At 36.0% G+C, this 26,430-nt stretch overlaps 1 protein-coding gene and 1 long non-coding RNA gene across 2 annotated transcripts in view; one reads left to right on the forward strand and one right to left on the reverse strand.

Annotated features, from left to right (window-relative positions):
* The window catches only part of LOC150092786 (uncharacterized), an 84,507-nt gene that overhangs the window by 34,821 nt on the left and 23,256 nt on the right, over positions 1–26,430 (forward strand). The window contains exon 2 of the long non-coding RNA XR_016550527.1: positions 3,651–3,686. This is a non-coding gene — a long non-coding RNA (uncharacterized LOC150092786). The remainder of the gene's footprint in view (positions 1–3,650; positions 3,687–26,430) is intronic.
* On the reverse strand, positions 8,416–25,607 carry LOC150092787 (ferric reductase 1-like). The gene is given in 3 exon segments (XM_090414213.1): positions 8,416–9,057; positions 9,059–9,548; positions 25,597–25,607. Coding segments are annotated over 3 exon segments (1,143 nt in total).

A 26,430-nucleotide genomic window follows, 5' to 3' on the forward strand; every position in this document is an offset into this window, starting at 1 on the left:
AAACTACCCATATACAAGACACTATTCAAATTAATTAACTTGTTGCTCTGACAGTTGGATGAAATAGTTGATCTGAGAAAAATTAGGGGTGTGAACAGAGGGCACGAATGGCAGAATCAAGTGAGGATATCGGAAAGGAACTTTGATATTTGTTAACATTGAAGAAAATGTAAGCAGATCTGATCTAAGTTGGAATTCACTTAAACAGAATGAGGGAGCAAAGGTCATCAAGGTGCTTGATGTCTGGATGGCAGGAGGAATCAGAGAAAGACTAAGATCTAAGTGGAGATTGATGCATTTTGAAGTTCCTTAGAAGACTGAAATAATAAGCTCTGAGATAATTGGAGTCCTGACAAATAACAGAATAATTTTGATAAAATTGTTTTTACTCCAAATTATTTACTCCAACTGCATGATAGATAATAATCAGTTTCATTATTATTATATATATCAAAACCATAGTAATAATGCAAATTTGTTGTTTTGTACTTTACTAGTATCCTGTATACCTCCCCTTGTGGGTAAATATTTAATAATGCTGTTAATTTTCTTCTTTGTTAATTATTATTGCATTTCAGCATGGCTTAGGGATCTATTCAGTTTTCTATCAGTTAGTGTGATTACTTGTTACCCAGGGATGGAAATTTGAAAGAAATAATTTTATGAGTTTCGATTCAAGTTCATGGATTTCAGAAATATCAATGTCTATTTTCATTAAAAATAAACTTGTGTGGGTGCTCATTAATTTAGTATGTTAGGGTGTCTAATTTATTTGTTGTTGTTGTTGAGCGGTACTGCTTCTCAGTAGCTAATGCTGGAAGAGGGAAAGGTACATCTAATATTTGGATAATATTTTATGATTATCTAATGATTAGTTAGTTAGGACATTGATTTTTTTGCATTGTGTTATTCTTGAATACCCAGCTTGAATTCATGGAGAGAGAGTGCTGATGAAATGACATGACACATGTGAGCAATAAGTATATTAACTATATTGTCTATATAAACAATCATCCATCTTACATAAACATTCAGTGTCAGTCATCCAATTTTTCAGCACAATTTATTGAGATCGCACACACCGAACAATTGCTAAACAATATTTCATGCACAGGTTATATTATACTGCAAGACAATTTCTTCTTTGAAAACCATTCTTATTTTCTAATATATAGTTAGATATCAAAACTCATATATTTATCCACCATATATATATATATATATAGATTTACACAGGCAGGTAAGTAACGAGAAAATGTGGTATGGAGTACCTTGTCAAACTCTAGCAACCATTCATCAGTGCATGGAATCAAGGCAATTTCCATTGTATTTTCATCTTAACTTCCTCAGGAGATCACTGTGGCATAATAACGTAGCTACCCTTCAAAGTCTGATGAAGGCTAAGTGTCCATTATTGGCTTTTCACGTCTCTGCCACTCATCTCTGTCTTGACTTCCTTCCTTTCTTGCCTGCTCCAATCCTGTCTTATACTAGTGTCACAACTGTGTAAATTATGTGGTAAGAGTCTGTTGGTTCTCATCGTGTAGACACTGTCCACTTCTCCATTCCAGATTCAGCTTTTTGATTTGACTATCAGATTATTTGCTATCAGAATATCAGATAATTTGCTCAGTTTCTGAAACATTTGTTTCCTTTGATATTTAGCGTAAAGCTTTGATTAGTTTCTAGTAAACAAGCAGTTGCTTGTCAACAAATGTCCATACCAAGATCAGCACCTCTCCATATCAACTCATGATACTGTGGACCATTATTGGTCATGTGCTGTTGTCTTTGTTTTCCATTGGTTAACTGAAAACAATCAAACAGTAGCAGAAGTCATGATACTGTGCTGATTTACAAATCAACAAATCATCATGGGATTCCTCTCGGTAACTGGCCTGGTTGGCTGAGTGGTTAGCATATCTGCTCTCCAACCAATAGGTTGTGGGTTGGGATCCTGCTGTGGGCATGGATGTTTGTGAATGTCTTTAGGTGGGAGATAAATTTCATCACCTGGTGTGAAACCACTGCCCTGCTTATTGAATGCCTGAAGTGATTTGAAAAGTTTCATGTTTTTCAGATGGCATTGGTGTAGATGAAGGTAGTTGCGATTGGTGGAGACTGAGTTGTAGAGTAGATGCCCTCCCTCGATGAGTCTTTAGACTCCATGGAGGTGTTACGTAATAATAATAATAATAATGTTTGATCTCTAGAGCAGGGTTTCCAGGAAATATTATATATATATATAGAAAATATTTTAAAAAATAATTTTTCAAAAAATCAATAAAAATAGAAAAAAATCCTTAAAAACCCATCCACAGTATGAATGTGCTGTATAGTAGCCTTTTGTGGGTGGGAGCCACATAAAACAGCATCTCAACCATCATTTTGGGGCTCTGTTCTACTAAGTTTACCAACATCCGAAGCTTTTTCATCAACTAAATTTGAAAAATTTTTTTCCGGTCCATGAAATGTTCAATGCTTTTTAAATGGAGGCTATGATTTTATAAAGGCCACTAACTTCTGCAGAATTTAAAGATGCTTCACTCAAAGCATCTTTAAATATCTCTGAATCCATTTTAATGTTGATTGTTGGATTAACAAGGTCTAGAATTTTCATGCATTTCGAACCCTGATCTTTTATTCAGTGAAGTCTCTCATTCAAATAAAATTAATTCTCTTTGATGGTCTCCCTTTCTTGAAATGTTTTGTGAGGTTTGTAGCATAAAGCTGCTTGAAGACTATATTATAGTCACTTTATTATTATTATATCTGAGATCTGCAGGGAGTCAAGGACTCATCGAGGGAGGCTGTAAATTACCCAGCCCAGCTATCATGCCTTCCCTTAAATTCATTTACACTAGATGCACTCACTACTCGTAAGGGAAAATTATTCCACTCACTCATTGCTCTCTGGGAGAAAAACCTACCTTTTAACCCTTTCTTGACTGAGAACAACCTTAACTTCCATGGATGCCCAGTGTTCTCTCCCCGCCTTCCATATAACGAAAAATTTCATCATTTGAAATGCTATAACACCCATTCAAAAGTTTATAGACCTCTATCATATCACCCTCTTTCTCCTGTTAACCAGAATCTGTAATCTACATATTCGCAATCTGTCCTCATAATCTAAATCCCATAATCTGGATATAATATTTGTAACTCTTCTTTGCACTCTTTCGACAGCTTCTTTATCCCCTTGGAACCCTGGAGACCAAATCTGTGCACAGTAATCCAAGTGTGGTCTTATCAAAGCCTTATAAAGAGGCAAAATTACTTCCTTATCCTTAGATGTCAAGGTTCACTTCAACATAGCAATTATCCTCTGAGTTGTATTTGCAGCTTTTGCTATGTGACCTTTGAACTTTAAATTCTTATCCATCAAGATCCCTTGCCTCTTCAGTTTCTTGTAGCATAACTCCATAGCAACAATAACTTGCTTTGCAAGTTACCATTGCTTTCTTACCAAATTCATAAAAATCAAAATATGACTGTACTTGCTTCATTTTATTGTGGCCCATTTTTGTAGGTGGTATATGGAATCAGAAAGATTAAAAAAAAAAAAAGAAGTATTATTTAATATTAGGAAATATCTATTACCATTATATAATGTATTTTAGTTTATTAAATAGGTGCTTTTCTTGTAGGTGAATCTGCTGCTGCTCTATTAAGCATGAAAGATGGTAAGTTTTATTATATATTTTGCAATATTGAATTAATGAATAAAAATTTGTAATTGCAGTTTGGTTTTAAAAATCTTTCATTTCTAGAAGAAAAGGAATGGGTGAGAGAAGGAACTAATAGTGATGCCAGCAAAGGTTGGTCGATTGGTAGAGCCTGACTCGCACAAAAAGTTAAGCAAGTTTGAGCACAGTTAGTAGTTGGAAGGGATTTAATTGTTCGATGTGGTTTTCACACTCTTCCTCGATGAGTCTTTGGACTCCCTGGAGGTGTCAAATAATAATATTCCAGAGTAACATAATTTGTTTTTCAATGATCTATTTATAAATGAACACCCTATGATGCCATCAGTAGCAACTGTGCCCTTAGGTTGGAAAGATCTGTATTCCAACCCTGTATGAGACACAAGGAATGTTGATAAGGTCTTTTAAAACTAAAGATTCAGTTTCATATAGCAGTAAAATTTTTCCTCTTGCCAAGCTGATGAATTGTGCTACTGAGCTGATGAATCTGCATTGGAGATGTGGTTGTGAATGGAGAAGAGAGTGTGAGAACAGGAATGCAAGTTGGACAGAGAAATAAGGTGGACCAGGGAGGTCAGGAAGACATGGTGTAAGGAGAGTAGATTCTGAAAGTAGCAATGAATGCATGTGTGTGGATAGTCAGCTTTAGGAATGGAAAGCCTGGAATACATGGGGAAATAGAGTTTGGGGAGTATATGGGGCAGGAGGTGAGCAGATAGGAACAGATGAGAAGTCTCAGATGGGGGAAGGGGCAGCATGAGTAGGACTGATTATAGACCAAGAAATGAATTCTTATGATTATTTACGAATACCAGTAGTATCAGAAGATGAAATTGTTGCAATGATTATATTTATGTGCCTGAAAACACTTGGAATAAGTCAAACATGGTTGGATGAGAATGACATCTTGACAGGAATAGAAATGGAGGAATATAACATTTTTCATGAAGATAGAAAGGGCAAGAAGGGTGGAAGAGTGCTGCTCATGATAGCAAGGGAATTATGTCTGTGCAAGAATGAGATACAAGGAGAAAAAGGTGACAGTGGTTTTGAATGAGTATGGTGTAAAGTGGAAGTTGATAGAATGAGATATTTGGTGGGGTGTTGCTACAGGCCAAGGAATGTGGAAGGTGGAGACAAAGAAATGTATAGGCAACTTGGCTTAGTGAGCATGCTAAGGGTGATCATTGTGGGTGATTTCAATTATGACACTATTGATTGGAATGAAGAGATAGCATCAGAGAATAAGGAGAATGAATTTCTCAAGTTCTTAAGGGACAACAATCTTAGGTAGTATGTAAACGAGAGCATACAAGGGTTAAAAGTCTTAGATCTGGTTATATCATCAGAGGATATGATTGTGTATGGAGTGTCTGATCTTCCCCCAGTTGATGAGGGTAACCATTGAGTGTTCACCTGGGTTGAAGCCAGTCATATGAGAACTTGTATAAAGAACAGATGTGTGGAACTACAAGGCTAGTGATTATGGAAAGCTTAGGAGATAACTGGGAGCTATGGTGTAGAAAGAGGAGTTGAGTGGAATGGAGTTGGATACTGTGTGGGTATTGATCTAGAGCTATTTAATAGCAGCAAAGTCTGAGTATATTCCAAAGGTGAAAAGGCTAACCAAGATAGAAGTAAAATGGATGAATGAAGAGATTAAGCAGGAACTCTGAAGAAGGTGTTATGGAGGCAAAACAAGTTGAATGTTGGTAATAATCATTTACATGAAGAGTACAGAGAGCAGGCCTTCCTGGCCTGCTCTCTGATTTGGTTGGTAAAGACAGCAAAAGTGCAGTATGAGAAGAAAGTTTAACCAGTCAAGCTGAGAAAAATCCTAGTGAGTTCTTTCAGTATGTATATGGCAAGTAGAAGGAAAAATGAATATGGGAGGATGATGCTAGTTGATGACACTGGCAGATTGGTAATCAATGCAGAGGATATAGTTGAAGTATTCAATAATCAGTTTATCAGTGTATTTCTTTCTCATGAAGCAACATCAGAAGCTGAAGTATGGAAGGTATGGTGGAAGAGGGACTGGTGGTGAATGAGCAGGAAGTATATGAGGAATTAGTAAGCTTGATGTTAATAAGGCAGTAGGACTTGACATATTGCCACATGTCTTGAGATAATGCTCTGTGGAATTAATGGCGCACATGTGTAACATCTGGCAACAGACGACTCCCAAAGGAATGGAAGGTAGAAAAAAAATAGTTCTACTTCATAAAGGGGAGGATAAGACTGAGGCTACAAATTATAGGCCAATCTGTGTGTCTGTAGACACACAGATTGGCCTATAATTTGTAAACTGTTGTTAAGGTGTTAAAGAAATTGGTGGGACTAGGACGGACTAGGTTGATAAAACCAGTATTCTTTGTAATGGTTAGTATGAATTTTTTGTTAGAGGGGAGGTCGAGTTACACCAGTCTACTTACATATTACAACAAAGTGACAAACTCGCTTAATAAAGATGCATAAATGGTGGTGTGTTTGGATTTTTCAAAGGCTGCTGATAGACTGTTATATGACAAGATAGTAGCTAAATTGAAACAGATGGGATTACATAACAGACTATAGTAAGTTGGATAGCTGATTGGCTGTCATACAGGTATCAACAGATGGTGTATGGAGGAGTGATATCTCAAAATAGGAAAGTCACTAGTGGAGTGCCACAAGGGATCTGTTTTAGGACCATTATTGTGTAATTTATGCGTTAATGGCATTGAGACTGGCTTAACTGGATATGTGCAGCTGTTTGTTGATTATACAAAGTTGGAAAGAGCTATAAGAAGTAGAGCAAACATTGTGGCCTTTCAAGAGAATCTGAATAGAATTATATCAGTGGGCAAATGAGTGCAGCTTTCAGTTTAGTGCTACAAAATGCAATGTCTTGAAATTTGAAAGAGTATACAATTAATAGAGAAATTTTGAAGCAAGTGGAGGAGATAAGCGATATGACAGTAGTGGTGGACAGAGACCTGAAGTTTATGGGTCAGATTGCTAAAATTGTAAGAACATCCCAACCTTCTCGACAATAATGAGGAGGACATTGGCATGTAGGATCTTAGAATCACTATTTTCTACAATAGTATTAAACCACACACAAAGAAGTCAAAAAGAAACTGTTTTAATTCGACTGGTTTTGTGAAAAAACTTGGTTTCACTTCATCAGGAAATAGCACAAATAAATTAAAAAATTACAAGAAAAGTAATTACAGTTAGCATTTCTAGTGAAGAATTGAAAACATTTAAATAGTGGAAAGCATGCATTTGCTGTTTCGTTGGTTGCTGTATACTGCTAGTAGATACAAGTTTGTCCTGATGGATTAAGGAAGACAAGATTTGATGTAAAATCCCTTGTTTATTGTTACACTGTAGAGGGTACAGAACATTAGAACATAAAGGACAAAAATGTCGTACTATTGAAAGGCAACTCAACAGTCATTTTGAACTGTACAGAATACATGGAAAAGATGAAATCACCTCTAGAAGACACAAACACATATGGAAAGTTAGAACGAGATCCACAGAATATTTTCATAATGAAACCAATATTTTAATAATAATAAAAAAATATGCTGAATTATTCTGAAGGGAAAAAAAAACATGCCTAGAATCTAAACATTCTCTTGTACATCCTACTTGTCATTGGGACCAATTGTTGATACAAGATTCTCTCCAACTTCTTTATTATATAAACATCTGGCAAATCTACTCAAACCTCATATCAGGCAAACATCCTCTTATGTTAAGAGCACGATGCACTTCATAGAAAATATCAAAGGCATCACATTGGCTCATACTGATATTATTATTATTATATATATTTTTTTTAATTTAGCCAGTTATTGTTATCAAAGAGCGACTGTCCTAAAGTGTGATCACAATAAGCGGCATCTACTGTATTTATAAAAATAAACTTCAACCTCTGTCAGCAGAGTTTTGAGCCCTTTAGTATTTATTATATAGTGTCATTTGTTAATTTGCTGCACAGACATATTCCATGTTGGAAGAAAAATATGCTGTAGATTAGATGAGATAAGTATTAAAACAGTAATTTATCGAATATTAACATGAAAAACTGCTAGTGCAATTCCATAGCTGGTAAAAGCAGAACGACTACTAAAATGCAAATAGGCTCAAAACTCTACTGATAGAAATTAAAGTTTATTTTTATAAATGCTATTTTAAATCTGATTCACAGAACTTAATATTCCCAACATAAATGATCTCTCTCAAAAAAAAAAAGTTTTACTATGAAAATTGATGGTGACTAGGCAGACATCAATCAAATCTGAATCATTCTAAAGCTATGTGATATACTTAAAACACTATAGGTTTATTCCTTTTATAACAGCAATAAATTAAATGAATAAGTAAATGAATATATAGTTTTGATATTTGTCATTCCTAATTTAATATATTAAAAATATATTACTATTTAAATCTGAATAATAGTTTATTTATGAAAATTTATAAAATGCAAATTTGAACTTCTAAAATTGCTTAAATGAACTTTAAAATCGTTTCTTTAAATATTAATATAAATCTCTATAAAGGACAGAAGAGTTTTAATATCAAATTGTTAAAGTATCTGTAACATTCTTAACACCTTCATGCCATAATTTTTAATTTTCACAGTTGAGATTTATAAAGATTTTTTTTCATGATTTTGAAGGAGATGGTCACTTCTTGATTGAAATATAATTTAAGAACAAATGACTGCAACAAGGCCTATTACAAACATAGCAGCAATCACTCTATATACTACAATTACCATTTTCTTAAATCCACTTCCCATTATTGTCCTAGACGTATCCTTATTGGATGCACACTGTGATCCATTGTATGAACCCATTTTTGCCATCTTGATCTCATTGCTCTTTTTCTTTTCTATGTACCATTTGTGAAGCTGCAGAACAAGATGACAAACACTATAAATTACAATGATGGTAGTCAATACCCAGTAGAATCCAGATGGCAAACCAGATGATGGCAACTGAACAGAATAGAAAATGGCAATAACTGCAATAACATGAGAAATATTTCCCATTAACCAATGGAACCAGTTAAAGACTGGCCTTTTGGGGGAATCAGGAGCTGGATGGAAAAAGGCAGTCAAAACCTGTATTAAAGCCAGTATGGTGGAAACAAGTCCTAACACAGTATGATATGATCCTTCAAAAACACCATCTTTATAAATCAAAATGAGAATGAAGCCCAGAATAAAACAAGTAATACTAGACAACATCATGGCACAGTGAAAAGCAAACCAGGTTTTTACACCACATAGCATCCTTTCTTCCCACTCCTGTTTATAATAACGAGTAAAGAGAATGGCAGTACTCACACACCCATGCAATTATCATCCATGCAATTATCATCAAGGAACCATGAGCCATGATAAGAGGAGCAGTACCAAGTACACCAAAGATATTGATCAATGTCAGATCAACTGGAGCAGAAGAAATTTCATAGTTATCATGTTTGGCTTTACCTCCAGCATGTGGTCCTGCCTTTCCTACAGCCAGCAATAAATAATAAGTGTTATTTTGTAAATTAAAAACTACTGAATTTTCTCCATTTGGTAGAGTGACAACAGTGATAAACAGTCTCTTCCAACTGCATGATAGGACTCCATTTTGATATTCTCTAGATGTATCACTGATACCCTCCAAATCAGGATTTAGAGGACTATTTGTTTTCCATCCTTCAGCAGTGAAATGATTCCAAGAATTTTGAATCCTCACTTGACCATTTGTAAGAATGCATTCTGTCACACAGTCATCACCCATTTTGTCATCAGAGGAAAGGCCTAGAACTACCCAAACTTGATCTGATCTAAGAGATGATAAATTTAGATTAATCCTTTATCCAAGTGTGAGCAAATAAAGTTTGCACCTGAAAATATCTTCAGGACCGGGGTAAGGTAGTACAACACGGGGAAACTCGTAACAAAGGTGGACCAAGCCATCACTCCTATCTCAATATCTCCCATAATGCAAAACACATCTCCTTGCGGATATGTATAATGTTATGCATTAAAATAGGAGTGATATTAGCTTGGTCCACCTTTGCTATAAGCTGCCCGGTGTTGTACTACCTTACCCCAGTCCTGAAGATATTTTCAGGTGCAAACTTTGTTTGCTCACACTTGGATAAAGGATTAAACTAAATTTATTATAGTCTAACCAAGTGAAAGATAAACATTCAAGATCTAAGAGATGCAACAAGTTCAAATGTAATTACATCAGGAGTATTCTTTACCACCATTTCACGATCTCCATTGCGATTGCTTTCCACCCTGAAAACATCCTTTCGTAACACCACAATCATTGTACTGCATAGATTTGATTTTACTTTTTTCATTATTAGGAGAGGCACTTTTAAAGTTTCCACTATCTCAATGGCTGAGAGACAACATCTGTCCAATAAGTGGAAAAATTCTTTAAAACTATGGTTCTGAATACAACTTCTTCAAAATTTTGAGTAGTTGGTACCCAGTTAGTCTGCATGCTTTGTTTATCTCCTCTCTCTTTGTGTGTTAAAGTATTCTAATTTTTTTCAAATTTCACAGTTTTCCCAGTATTATATGAATTAAATATTCCTTCTTCAATGGAATTTTTTCTTGTCCATGCCTGAAGAAAGAATCCTTTAAAATTTCCGTTTTGAAATGCTTGTATTGTCACTGTAATATCATCACCAAATTCCTGAGCAGTTACTGAACATGGGGGTGTTAAATTTTGTGGTGGAAAATGCCGTTTGGGATCATCCTTATTTATCCTGTGATATGGCCTCATACTTCCACATGAACCTGATGGCCCTCCACCAGGATATCCAATGCATAAAGGAAGAAGAACGATTAGAGGAATTAATGATGTCACTTTGATCTGCCTTTTATACATGTTGATACTGATCTTATATGATGCACGGGATAATAATAATTATTATTATTATGACCTCCATGGAGTCGGAGACTCATCATGGGAGGTACACATACACAATGCTCATCCAACTGTGCCTTAAACTGATTCAGTGTATCTATATTCACAACACACTCAGACAATGCATTCCACACACCAACCACTCTCCATGGAAAGAACCTGCTGCTCACACCTTCTTTATACAATTTCCAGCGATGGCCTCTTGTTCTACCTTCATTCTCCCATTCTATGAAAATCACCTCTATGTCAACCTGATTTTTCATGGAGTAGAGGGAAGCAAAGGTGGAATTAGAGCCCTTCTCTGGAAGCTGTATAAGGAGGGTGTGAGGAGAGTGTGAAGCAGGTTCTTTGCATGGAAAGTGATTAGTGAGTGGAATGCATTGCCTGAAAGCGTGGCGAGTGAAGAAAAATGGGTTTAAGGTATAGTTAGATGATCTTTTGCATGAGAGGGTATAAACCTCCCAGATGAGTCCTTTGACTCTATGGGGTCTGATATTAATATTATTAATAATAATGACAGATTCATTAGCTCAGTACAAAAGTCATCATCGGACAACATAGCACATAAAAATTCAGTGGGATTTATATTTCAACTTCTAATGCTGATGTTAAAAAATTGTGGGTAAAGCAATATAACAAGAATCTTTATTTTAAGTTTTGTAGTTTCCTTCCTTGATAAGAAAGTGAGAGGAAATCCAGAACACAACTGATGTAATTCCAATTATTAATTTAATTGGAACCCTATACAGAGAAAATACAGCTATAATTAAGTTGCAAAAGCACTTCTATAGCTCAGTCAGTATTGATGTTGCACTTCAGATGGAAAGACTTGGATCTCATCTAGAACGTGAACCTTTATCAGAGCTTTTCAGCCAAAGGTGAATTAGCCAGTCTTATGAAGGTAACAGGGTGTCCCTCCAAAAAAAGAACAAGTTTTATTCATCCTGCAAAACAAGCAGACCACCCAGAAGAAAGTGCATATAATTTGCAGACATGGCAGATAATGCAGATATTGATTAACTCTCCTATAACCAGGTTTATAAGAAGCCAAGTTACTTGGCTGACATGCAGTTCAGACCTAACACAAAAGGGAGGATAGATTAAGTTGCAAATCTGCAGTTAAATTGTTTACAGGAGAATGGTTTAATGTTAAATTAGACATAAAACAGGGTTGTACATTACCTTTACATTTAACTGGATAGGCCAGATTATTAAAGAAAGCCTGGTGTCAAATTAGGGGATGTTATGCTCATCTCTTTACCAGAACTTTTCTCCATAGTCTTCTTACTAGTCCACCTCTGTTTGTGGTAGACTATTCTCATAATGATTGCAGGCTGTCCCTTTTCATTCATTCTCTTTTTCATATTCTTTCTTCTGCTTCTCCTGAATCTTTTTTCTCCATCCGACCATCACTAGTATCTAGTCTCCTGCTTCATGTTTGCCCTACAGTACAATCCATGGTCATCAGGATATTGCTTTTTGGATGTCCATATGTTGTACTGTACTGCACATACTGCTTTGACAGCATTGATTGGGACAACATGTCCAGGATTAATTAACTAGTAGGTTTTGCCTGCAGTGGTTAATGGTGTTGTAGTAAATCTCCTTCCCTATGGTCTCAAGACAGAGCCCAAGGCTTGTTGCACTGTTTGTATAGTAGCTGTAGTAACCATGACATGGTGGCCTCCCAAGTTCAATCCTGGGAATCCATGAAGATATCCTATAATTAATAAGAATATACAACACTGCATGAGTCAATTCTGAACATAATGGATTTATTATTATATTGTTATTATTATACAAGTATCTCCTTAGAGTCACACGTCTCATCACATGAGATCCATTATTCACAAACTAGTCATTATTCATATACATATCATACCTTTCCTTAAACTTATTCACTGATAAAGCACATGCAACTACCTTCCAAGCAAAATATCTAGACCTAATACCCTTGCCAACCACACTTTACATGGGTGACCCCTCATTCTCTCCCTTCCTGCCACATACTAAAAAAAAAGTCTTCAGTGTCAATCCTATAAAATCCCTTTAATAACTTATATGCTTTTATCGTGTCTCCTCTTTTTATCTATCAGTTAATTTTTCAGGGTCACAGAACATCAATCTGTTTTCATAACGCAGACCTGCCATAATCTTTGTCACTTGCCTCTGGATCTTGTCCACTACTTCATCCCCATAATATCTGGGAGTCCAGATCTGCATGCAGTAGTTCAGATGTGGCCTTATATAAGAGAACAGTAATTTCTATCCCTGCTTGTTAGTGTGTTCTTCAACAACCACCTAATCTGATGTTGTTTTAGCTACCTTCACAACATATCCTCTAAACTTCAACTCTCTATCCTGAGCTTACTCACCTCCAAGTCCCTGGTCTCATCAGTATTCTGCAGTTAATTTCCATCAACTAGTATACAGCTTGTGATCTCTTCATCCCAGAGCAAATGATCTTTCTTACACTTGGCTACATTAAACTGGTAGCCATTTGGATACATTTAGATAAATAAAGGTGATGCAAAGATTCTGCATGACCTTTATTTATCATCACTCTTCCCAGTTTTGTCATCAGCAAACAACTGAATATTTCTGTCAGATAATTTCCTATATCATTGATGTTCAAATTAAAGAACAGAGGACCAAATACTGAGCCAATCTGACTTCATCTATACTCAGTTTTTGACTTCATCATAAACCACTCTCTGACATCTGTCCATCAGCAGTTGTCTGATCCAAATCACGATTAATATCCATCCACATTTGCCTTCAATTTATTAAACAGAGTTCTATGTTTGGAAAAGAACATTTTCATTTCCATCAGAAATGTGTAAGCTCTTCTTAAATATACTTAATGCATTTCCCTGGTTATGTTGCCAAGAAATGCACCACAAAACAGAATGCCACAATATTACATATTGCAGCATTTTACAGAGAATTTATAGATTTGGTGATTTGGTTGTTGCTATAGGCCAGGGAGTTCCACTGATGATCTGTAAGAGATGCATCAGCAACTTGTAGTATTTCATGTAGACTGAATGATAGAAAAAATCTGGATTATGTGTGTTCTAATCATTACCAGAACAGGAAGGTGGGGAGATAACTTTAGATATGCAAAACAGTTTTATTTTATGTCTTGCATACATATTCACTGTTTCATTGATATTGGAATTTTAATTTTCATCATATTTTGGAAAATTATAATTTCACAGACATCAGTGTTTGTTCAGATTTCATTCAGATATCAACAATAGCACAGCAAAGTAGTTATTTTTATTGTTATTTAATTTATTTTGCTTATTATGAGTTTGGAACACTTAATTACAGAGAAGGGATTTAAAAGGACTTTGTATTGCTAACAGTCAATGAGTGCATATGCAGTTAAGATTTTTGCACATCCTCCCATCTATTTTCCCATTCTGGAAATGTTTCATCACTTGGCTGAAGGGGCCAGAACAAGGGGTCATCCATGGAAGTTGAATAAAGGTGTGGTTAGTAGGGGTGTGAGGACTAGATTTATTGCTTAGAGAGTTGTGAATGAGTGCCTATTAAGTGATGAGAATGCAGCAAAAGTTAGTAGAGTGGATAGTACTCACAGTAGGATGGAAATGATGTTATCTATGTTGAACGTGCGGCCGTGAAAATAGAGGCGAATGAAATGGATATTAATAAAGAAATAGCATGCTTGAATGTTATCCTTCACAGGACAAAGTGCAGAAGTGGCAACAGATTAGCAGATATAAAGAAGTTGTAGAAGACACAAAACTGAAGAGTGAGAAGGTGAAGATTGTGTCTTCTACAACTTCTTTATATCTGCTAATCTTGAGGAGGAGGGCATTGCTAGCTAATGAGCATACATAGGTTGTGCAGAAGGAATGATGTACAATTTGTGAATCTGTGGTCTGTGTTTGACAGAAAGAAGGGTTTGTACAATGCTGATGGACTGCATCTAAACAGTTGGTGTTAGGTGTCTAGAAAGAGCTTTATTCGCCGAGCATGGTGAAGTGCAAATTCAGGAAAACTTAAACAATTAGTGTGGAAGCAGGTGAGTTTGTGTGAAGGCACCCATGAGGCAAGTGAGAATGACCAAGTGCAGAATCTAGTCTCTCAAGCAAAAATATTGAATAGGGTAATCAGTTCAAGAAGCAAAGGTGGGTGGGGCCTAAAGAGATGCTGCAGTTTCTATATAATAATGCCTGGATCAGGCATTATTATATAGAAACTAATCAGGAACAAGACGGAGGAGGTTTTGGCATGGTTAGTGCAACCTTGCCAAAAGTTATAGGCATTAGTGAGACTTGGCTAACAGCAGATGATGTAGTTACAGGGATAGAATGTGAAGGGAAGATAAACAAGATAGGATTGGGAGAGGGGTACTGCTGATGATAGTGGATGAATTGCAGCCAAAAAGAATAGGAGATAGGTGGGAAGGTGGCTGCTTATTTGAAGCAGTCTAGTATGAAATTAAGACCAGTAAACAAAATATACAGTTTTTTGTTGCTATAGGCCAGGAGGTTCTACAGATGATCAGTAAGACATGCATCAGCAAATTGCTACTACTAGCACAGTTTGAATGATTATTATGGGAGACTTCATTTATGGAGATATATACTGGAAGGAAGAAAGATCACATGGCAGGAAGGAAATGGAACTTATACACCTACTAAGAAATAATTACTGAGGCAGCATGTGATGAGGGTACTAGGAGTGTGAGAATATTGGACCTGGTCATAGGATCAGAAGAGCTATCCATAACACCAAGATGACCATGTTGCCTCTGATTAGTGAAAGTGACCATGCAGTCTTGACTTGGAAGATTGTACACCATGAGAAATATTCTGTCAAGAAGGGGGTATAAGTGGAACTACAAGGCAGATGATTATGAAGAACTTAGGAAGAAGCTTAAATCTGTGCCATGGCATAAACTGCTTCAAAGGAAGGATGTTAGTAGTGCATTAGAAATAGTTAAAGGTCATGTAGCAGAAGCAATATTAAATTGTATACCAATGGTAAGGAGGGTTAATCAGATAGGAATGAAATGAATGAGTTATATCATTAAGCACGAGCTGCAGAAGAAGAAAATGCTGTGGAGGGTATATAAAGAGAAAAGTGAGCAGCATGGCAAGGAAGGCAAAATCAGATTATAAGAAGAAGAATCTAGCCGAACAGGCCAAAGGAAATCCCAAAGAGTTCTTTTATTATGTGGCAAGTAAGAAGAAGAATGACTATGGAAGATTAACCATAATGAGTGATGATCATGAGGTGACAAAAGCAAATAAAATAGTCAAGTTACTGAGCAACCACTTTCAAGGGTATATCATCCTAGTGAGGTTTACTTCTTTAACATATGCGACAGACACTAATACAAAGGTGAATGAATTGGAGGTTTTTAGGATATTGCAGAATCTCAATGTAAATACAGCTGCGGGATTAGATATTAGATGGCATGTCAGCTCTTGAGAGAATGTGCAAGGGAACTGGCAATGCCTCTGACTAGGCTCTTTAATTTGAGTCTCAGCTCTAATAGAGTTCCAAGGGAGTAGAAAGAGGACAAAATAATTCCTTTGATTAAGGGAGGTTCTAAGACTGCAGTAGCAAATTATAGACCAATCAGTATCTCAGGTGTGGTGGTAAAAGTACTGGAAAAATTGATCAAAAAGAGAATTCAAGAATGGATTGATAAAAATACGATGCTATATGAGGGGCAACATGGCTTTGTGAAGGGTAGGTCATGCCTTAGTAATTTACTAACTTTTTATAATAGAGTAGCAGCTGAGTTAGATAAAGAAAATGGCTACACGATGATTCTGCTCAATTTTGCAAAGGACAGAATACCACATGGAACTCTGTTATGCAAATTAGAACAAATGGGGATGGATATGACACTGGTTAAATGGATAAGAGGTTGGCTGCTGGGCAGATATCAAAAAATTGTAGGTGGAGGGGCAGAATCGGGTGAAAACAGATGACTAGTGGTGTGCCACAGGGTTCTTTTGCTGAGGCCATTGCTGTTTAATTTGTACATAAATGATATAGGAAATAACCTGAAAGGAAATACCATATTTTTCTGTGTATAAGATGCCCCCCCCCATGTAAGATGAACCCTACTTTTTCGAACCCAAAATTAAGAAATAAATATTTTAAACATCTCCACTGTCTAATCATACACTCAGTGAGAGGAGGTCCAAACTGTCTCTCTGAAGCTTTATTTCCATGTTCTTTTGCATAATTGATGATTTTTAACTTGAATTTTGAAGAATATGACAATCGTTTTTTATTTTTGGACATTTTTATGGGCTAGTGCTCAAAATATTGTTAATGCATTAACTTACCCTGCCAATGAGTTGCAGATGTTGAATGCTTTCAGAGTTCTGATTGGTTTATTCAGAATCAGCTGTTAATGACATCAAGCGACACAGTTAACAAAGGCTAGTGATTGGTGGAAGCCTGTTTGCAGAGACAAGATACCGGCAGTTTCACCACAGCAACCAGTTATCCCCCCCCCATGTATAAGACGACCCCCAAATGTTGGTCTAAAAATTTTAGAAAAAAGTATCGTCTTATACACTGTAAAAACTTTATTCAGTTGTTTGCTGATGATGCAAAATGAGGTAGAGTAATAGTTAATCAAGGCTATGCAGAAAGCTTGTAGGATGATTTAAATAGGCTGTCAGTATGGGCCAGAGATAGTGGCTGTCAGTTTAATGTAGAGATATGTAGAGTTATGCATTTTGGGATAAGTATATTACAAGCTGTGTATCACATTGATGGCACTGTACTCCAGAAAATCGATAAAGCTAGAGATTTAGGGGGGATGGTGGTGGTGGTGGAGGACAGAGAGTTAAAGATTTAGAGGACATATTGCTAAGGTAGCCCATAAGATTACTTGGCTATTGAAGAACTATTATTATCTTATGGTGATTGCCAAGTATTTCGCCTTCGGGGTGGTAGCTTAAACCATGTGTTTGTGATTATCTGGTCCTCTTTTTGACAAATTGAATAAGACTGTCTCCTCTCTCATTTCTTGTTCATTTCATTCATTTGTATTTCTCATTAGTTCTTTTAATTGATCATAAAATTCTTTGATCTTGGTATCATTCTTGTCAGCAGTAGGGACATAGATCTGTATAAGATTGATATCTGTTGGTTGACCTTTCAGTTTTAATAACATCATCCTATCTGAGTAGGGGATGAAGGTTAACAGTAACTTATTGGCATCTTTGTTTAATATTATTCTAACTCCATTTTGATGATTGCTTTCACTACTTCCAGAATGGTACATCGTCATGTCATCAACTTGAGTCTTGCCTGATCCTGGCCACCAAATTTCACTCATTCCTAAAATCCCAATTCCAAGTCTTTTCATTTCCTGGATAGCATTTCTTAGCTTACCTGCTTCATACAATGTTCTGACATTCCAAGTTCCTAGTTTTAGTGGACACACTTTTGAGCCCAGAGATTCTTTGCACCCCTGTCCCATTTAAGGGATTCTGGGAACTTGGGGCCATTTGTGTAGATTATTTGAACACCATGGTGGTTAGTTTGGAGAGAATAGACTAGTTTCTAATCACAAGATCACAAGCTTTACCATCATCATGAGACTTCAACCTTGTGTCAGTACTGACAAAGCTGCTTCCATCTGTCAGCAGATAGAATCCTTTAATTTTCCTTGTAACCCTAAGTAGGTGGGGCCCTAACCAGGTACTGACAGCTGGAGCCAGCTGAGCCCAGGTTGTTTATAGATCTGCTCTTCTGAAGATTATTATACGAGGGTTTATTTTTCAACATAATCTCCTAAAGACTAATACATTTATTCCAGCGATGCTCCAGAATCATTATCCTGTCACTGTAGTGATTCTCAGTAAGATCTGCAAAATACCCCTCTACAGCTGCAATCACCTCTTGATTTGAAGAAAAACGCTGACCAGCGAGGAAGAGTTCTAGTTTGGGGAAGAGATAGAAGTCAGAAGGAGCCAGATCTGGGGAATAGGGTGGATGTTCCAACAATTTATAGTGCAGATCCCTTAATTTTCCCATTGCAAAAACATCTTTGTGGGCAGATTCATTGTCCTGATGAAAGATGATTTTTTTCTTCTGCAAACTGGGTCTTTTCTCGCAAATTTTTTTGTCTAGTCTGGTTAAAAGATTGGAATAATATTCCCCGATTATGGTTTTACCTTTTTCAAGATAATTAATAAACAAAATGCCTTTAGCATCCCAAAACACCGATGCCATGACCTTTCCTGCTGATGGAACTGTCTTCTTTGGTACTGAACAATTGGCTTTTGACTGCTGTTTGGATTCTGGTTTGTAATGGTGAATCCAAGTCTCATCCATAGTAATAAATTTGCACACGAAATTATTTTTATTCTTTTTAAAACGTTCCAAGCACTGTTCAGAGATTTTCATGCGAGCGCATTTTTTATCTGCTGTGAGCAAGCACGTCACCCATCCTGCGTAAAGCTTTTTCATTTGCAATTCTTCATGTAAAATATATCCTACACGTTCTTTTGAAATGCGTATAGTCTCAGCAATTTCATGCACTTTGATTCATCATTAATCCAACACCATATCATGCACTGATCAATGATTTCTGGTGTTGTTACTCGTTTTGGACATCCTTCACGTGGATTATCTTCAAGGCTGGAACTCCAGGCCACGTTTAAACTCGGCAGCCCATTTCTTAATTGTCGAAAATGAAGGAGAAGAGTGCCCATAAACTTTTATGAACTTCGAATGAATTTCTTTTGGCATTAAACCTTCTTTTACAAAGAATTTTATCACTGCACAATACTAGATTTTATCCATTTCAAGGGATACAGACAACACTTTGGCTTCTGACAGCTGTATAAAAAAAAAACTTGATAAAATGACTTGCAGTTTCATATGGATGCTTATGACAGACGTACCAACTTAGAAAAAAAAAAATCTTGCCAATAGTGTTGCCATCTATGGTCGAGGACAAGAACTTTTCAGATCACCCTCGTACTGGACACAAAAAATCTTTCATTACTTCTCTGATCTAGAGTATTTTAATAATCTGGTAATACACCATTTTACTATTTCTATATGGAGGGAAAATATATGACTTCTGTATTTGTTTAATGAGCACCTGCATAGCTCATTGGAAGTGGCATGTGCCATTCATGGCACACGTGGATGGCATCCAAGAAAGAGCATTATAAGTTCAATTCTAGTCACCCACTAGAGGAACTTTTACTAAGCCCTTTTTTGATGCCATGACGAAGTACCATTCTAGAATTAGTGAAAACAGTCATCAAAACAGAGTTAGAATAATATTAAACAGAGATGCCAATAAGTCACTGTTAACCTTCATCCCTTACTTAGATAGGATGATGATGTTATTAAAACTAAAAGGTCAACCACTGGATATCAATCTTATACAGGTCTATGTCCCTACTGCTGACAAGAATGATACCAAGATCAAATAATTTTATGATGAGGTAAAAGAACTAATGAGAAATTCAAACACACATGATATTAACATTATCATGTTAATATCATGATTGATATTAACGTCATATTTCTTGAAATTGCCATGGGTGATTTCAAGAAAATCGACGTAAAACCCACACTGTTTTCAGATAGTAAATAGTCTTAAGAATAGAGACCACGAGATGGTGGCACTTGTCACCCGCCTCTCTTCACCAGATGCCATGTGTAATTACTGATGGTTTTGGGTCAGTTATCTCTGATTGGCTACCAGTGGGGTAGCTGACTGTTAGCTTTTTTTAATTTAGTTTCTTTTTTTTGGGGGGGGGTCTAGTGCCTGCTGATGAGATGTCTCAGTAAAGGTTGAAACTGACCTTTGTAATACCCCCCCCCCATATATATATTCAAAAGGAAGCATGTTTTGCATTATAGGATACCAAGGCAGTTGGTGTCAAGTCAGCGGCTTGTATTCTAATTCTAGTAGACTAGTCATTCTCTGATCTAGAATATTTTAATAATCTGGTAATATACCATTTTACTATTTCTATATGGAAGGAAAATGTATGACTTCTGTATTTGTTTAATGAGCACCTGCATAGTTGTACAAACTTTGCTCTTTGCTCATGCTTGGGTAAAGTATTAAAACAAGAGTGCAATTTCTTGTTTAGTATAATTTACTTTGTAACCAACTGAAAAAAAAAGACGATTCACTTTTATTGTATAATGAGATTAGCATCTACACCACAACTTATTCCTACAGTATTCAGGAAAACTTGCTATAGCTATCTAACTCAAGAGGATAATAAAATTGTTGATATACTCTCCATTTTACTATTTGGACATAATGAATGTTGACTTTTACTATTGAGTTATATCTGTTTCAATTGCTTGAAACAGATATAACTCAATTTAGTTTTTCAAGAAGGTCAAAACCCCTTGGAAGGGAATTTTGTTATTATATAGGACAATATACACATATTGGAAAGTTTGCTGATCTTATTGTACTTGTTATGTTGATAAAATATACATAAAAATAAAGATATAATTTCTTGTTAAGTATAATATAATATACTAGCCTGGTTCTTATGAGTAGAATAGGATTGTCTTAAAAAATGCAATTAATGAATATTATTGAGTCATTAATTATTTAGTCATTACTTTGTTGAATAAAATAAAATCCTTAAAAGAGCAAGTTAAGGTTACTTTTGAATATTTTTGATATTTATTTTTTCTTCTTTGGTGCATCAATCCGAAAATTGGTAAATATAGCAGCACATCCCAACATTCTGTCTTGTGACTTCCTTTTATCTCTGCATAACTCTTAGCGCCAGTTAGCATCATTATGTTATTTATATATGAAATTCTTGGTCTGCCTCGTGGCCTCTTTCCTTCTACAGTCCCCCTCCATTATTTCTGTAATCAGTCCCCCATGCCTCAAATGGTGTCCAATTAGTCCTTTTCTTCTCTTATTGATGTGTTTCATTAATGACTGCTCTTCATGAACTATATTCAGAACTTCTTCATTACTTTTCTTTTCTGCCCAACTAATTTTCGTCATCTTTCTCCAGCACCAAATTTCAAATGCCTGCCTCCAACTTTTTTATGTCTTGTTTTGTTAGAGTCCAGGCCTCACAACCATATAATGCAATGCTCCATATGTATGTTTTCACTAGCCTTTTTTTTTTTTGAGCTGTCCTTTACTGGTAAAAATGTTTCTTCTGTTATAGAATGCTTTTTTGGCTATTCGTGCTTTAATATCTGATATTGGGTTCTTCCATCTTCTGTGATAAGACTTCCAAGATATTCAAAAGAGGATACCTGTTGTAGTAGGTTATTATTTATTTCCAGGTTTACTTTCATTGGATTTGCTTTACTTGTAATTAATAATTTTGTTTTCTTATAATTAATTTTTAGGCTGCACTGTGTGAAGATTTCTCCAATCTTTGTTAAGGTGGCTTTCAGTTTGTTTTCATTATCAGCTAAAACTGCTATATCATCCGCAAACCGTAGCCAGTTAGTATCAATTCCATTTATCTTAGTTCCTGTTTCTATTAGTTCTTTCAGTTTATTTATTGCATCTTCAATGTACAGATTAAACAATATGGGTGAAAGAGAGCACCCTTGTCTTACACCTCTACATATTTTTGCTATTGCGGTTTTTGTTGTATTGCTGGCAGCTTCTATTAGGGCTTCTTGATGCTTGTAAAGATTAAATATGAGCCGTCTATCTCTCCAATCTACCTTTATTGTTTTTAGAAGATGAAACATTTGATTCCAGTCAATACTATCGAAGGCTTTCTCCAAGTCAAGAAAGACTATCAGAGTATTTTGATTCTTCTCCAATCTTCTTTCAATAACTGTTCTTAGAGCTAGGATTGCTTCTCTTGTCCCCTGCTGTTTCCTTAATCCAACTGGTCATTGCCAACATATTCTTCAACCTTCTTTGTTAGTCTTTTTTGTATAATTTGGAATAGTATTTTTGAAGCATGTGATATTAAGCTTATTGTTCGATGATTTTCACACTTGTTTGCATAGGAATGAGTATGATAGAGCACTGTGTAAAATCTTTGGGATGATCCCTGTTTCATAAATATCCTTTATGATCTTCAAAAGGTATGACTTAGTTATGTTTCTTGAGTATTTTATTAATTCTGAAGGGATGTTATCAGTGCCTGGTGCCTTGTTGGCTGACAATTCATTCAGTGCCCATTCAAATTCATCTTTTAATATAGTTGGACCAATTTCTTCCATATCAAGTCTTGTTTCATCTTCTATAGCCTTGGCATTTAGATCTTTTTCACTATATAGATCTTCTAAGTACTCCTTCCATCTTTCCGAAATTTCTTCCTTATCTATAAGTATGTTCTCCTGTTTATTTTTGATAATTGTACTTTGTGTCTTGTTTTGCTGGCTTATTCCTTTTATAATGTTAGAGCTTTATCGATTCTTCCAGTCTTTGTTAGATCTTCTATTTCTTTACATTTCTCTGTAAACCATGTGGAAAAAATAAAGTTTGAGTTGATAAATAATTTGCTTAATTTAAATGATTCATCTTGAAGAGAGACTGTCTCCTCTTAAAGATGCTAGAATTAATTCAAGCTCAGTTTACTCCTAATATTTCAGTTCTGTTTCAGTTCACTATGAACTCTTACTTTTTAGTTTGGCAAAGAAAAATTTACAAACCAAATAGGAGAAGCCTATATCTGTATCCTTTTTTTGTTTATAAAATTTTCTTTCTCAAACTAGAAAAAAAGTCAGCAAGGGCTCCCACCCTTGTTGATTTCTTATAGCAACTTTTTGAAAAGAATGCTATCCCATAGAGATCTGTTTTTTGGCCATGTTATGTAGGCGATGTGCTCTCCATTTGGTCACCAAAGCCTTATGCATTAGATAGCTTTTTGTTAGCACATTTAAGCAGCCAACATCTTAGTATCTACTTCACATTAAAGAAAAATAACAGTATTCTTCCCTTAGACATCTTAGTTGGGGATTAGTTAAAGATCCACTAACTTTATCCTTAGCTATTATAGTCTGCAGTCATTGCCAAGACTCCTCCTGCTCGATAACCAGCAGGACTCAATGATACATACAATACTTTAATTAATATCTCTTATCTGCTCTAAAAAGGATCATTTGCAGTGCTTAGATCTTTCAGAAGTTTATCTAGTGCCCTGCATTTGAGGATTTGTTTACTATTGCCAGACTATCAGGCATTTATACTCCCCTTAAGATCATCATCATTATCCCAATTATTTTGATTTCAGAAACAAAGATTACATCTGATCCCACCAGACTTGAATAACATGCCTAGTTGATCCTGCTGTGGATGCTTCTCACAGGATTCTTTGGAAATATAAAAATAAATAAAAACCTTTAAAAAGCCAATATAAATTTGAAAGACTCTCTCTTGAACCAGTCTCTGTCCTGAAGAGCTACTCTAGCCTGACCATCAGCAACAAACATATTCATAAGTTGGTTCCTTTAGGAGTGCAAGCTTTATTTTTCTTTATCTGAATCAGCCTGCATGATGTATTCTTGTTCCCTGATAATGCAACTTTGAAATGGGTGAAATATTGGAACAGTAATTAAAGTCTTTTAGTTATTATTATTATTCAGGCCTTCATGGAGTCAAAAGACTCATCACGGGAGGTCCTTCCTAGGAAACACAAACTCTGTCATACCACTCATTGACCATTCTTGCTCTCACCACTCTATCAGACAATGCATTCCACAGTTCAACCACCCTCCATGCAAAGAAACCACTCCTCATCCTCTTGCTCACAGCTTCTTTTCGTAACTTCCAGGGATGATCCTTATCATCACTCCTTCCCGCTGTTCCACCAAGCGAAAGAACTCCCCCAGTGTCAACCTAACTATCTCTCAACAGTTTAAAAATCTCAATCATATCACCTCTCCTTCTATCTACCAAACTCTGCAGTCCACATTCCCTCAGCCATTCCTGATAGCTAACATTGTACAGTCCTGAAAACATCTTTGTTATCTGCCTCTGTACCCTTTCCACAGTTAATTTATTCCCTTCAAATCCTGGAGACCAAATTTGAGAACAATAGTCTTAAGTGGTCTGATCAGGATCTTATACAATGGAACAATAACTCTTATCTCTGCAGGTTAGCGTCTTTCTCCAGTCCTCTGGGTTACCTTCACGACCTTTGCAACATGTTCCCTGAATTTCAGGTTTCTATCGTTCATCACTCCCAGATCTCTTGTCTCCACTACTTCCTCCAGTAGTGAAGACAAGTATTGATGGGAGGCTGAATACTCCAATCGAGTATTCAGCCTCTCATCGATTTATCCCAAACTTCAAGACTTTGCATTTTGCTGCATTAAACTGATACTCCTATCCCCATTCATTTGCCCATCTGTCTGGTTTATTCAAATCCTTTTGCAGGGCTACTACATCTGCACTATAACTACTAACCCTTCCCACATTCACATTATCTGCAAACAACTGAATATCCCCCTGCAATCCACTGACAATGTCATTGATATAAAGATTAAACAATACTGGTCCCAGTACTTTTCCCTGTGGGATCCCACTTGTAACCTTCTGCCTCTTTGATATTGCTCTGCCATGCACCACTCTCTGATACCTATCAGACAGCCAATCCTGAATCCAGTTGACTAACCCAACATCTAAACCCATGCTGCAACTGCAACTTAAATATCAGCTTATCATGTGGCACCCTGTCAAATGCCTTTGCAAAATCCAAAAAACGGCAGAATATGCCTTTCCCTCATCAACTGCTCTTGTCACTTTATTATAAAAGGCAATCATATTACTAAAGCAAGAGCATGGTTAATAAATCCATGTTGACTCTCACAGATAACATTACCTTCATTACATTACATCTGCCCAATGCTGTATATGGTCCCTCACTAATTTCCTCAAGATCTTAACAACTACTAACTGGCCTATAAACGGATGCTTCCAGTCTGCCGCTTTTACAATGCCACTATCTTACCCTTCTTCCATTCCTTGGGCACACTTAAAAACATATCATTGAGTAAAACCAACCGTTTAACAGAATTAGGTGACCATTTGAAAGTAGCTGTATCAGATTTCAAACCTACAGTTACAGCATTAACATAAAGAGTAAAATGGGTGAAGCATGAGATTTAGACAGAAACTGCAAAGAAAGAAAAACACTGTTCTAGGGGGTACAGACAAGAAAAGCGATAAGGAGGAAGTAGAATATGGGGGAGGATGAAGAGAGATTTGTATGATTCTGTGATAAGAAGAGAATTTGATGAGAGCATGACTTGTGTCTTCGAAGTACAAATATTAAGTATGTCAGTGAGGCTATGAAAATGCAGAGAAGGGAAAGTGAAAGAGATGAATGTTTTGGCACTAAAAATGATTTGGCAGGTTACAATTATGGTGTGAGAAATTATGTGAAATAGTTACTGAAGAAAAGAAAGAGAAGTGTGAGGGAGTGAATTGAGTTCTTCTGCCATTCTACAAGAATGCAAATTGAGAAGAGTCATGATTGAACATAGAATTGTTTCAAGTCTACTTGGAAATTAAAACTGTTGTCTGCATTTTAATGCTTTATTATTGTTTGATCTGAATCAGTGTGATAGATTATTACATTTGCCATCAACTTGTTTACTTCCAACTGCATTACCATAGACTGTGCAAGATACCGTTACCAATCCTAGATATTTTAAAATTTATTATACCCATATCAATTTTACTCCAATTTCAGATAAATTTTCATTTCAGTGCACTTAAAAAATCACTTGTATCGAATTTTTATATTTAGTTGAATTATGTGTAGATGGTGAGTTGCATAGAG

Source organism: Typopeltis vanoorti, chromosome 25 (genome assembly GCF_054136105.1).
Source record: "Typopeltis vanoorti isolate ZY-2024b chromosome 25, IOZ_Tvanoo_1.0, whole genome shotgun sequence".
NCBI classification, from domain to species: domain Eukaryota; kingdom Metazoa; phylum Arthropoda; class Arachnida; order Uropygi; family Thelyphonidae; genus Typopeltis; species Typopeltis vanoorti.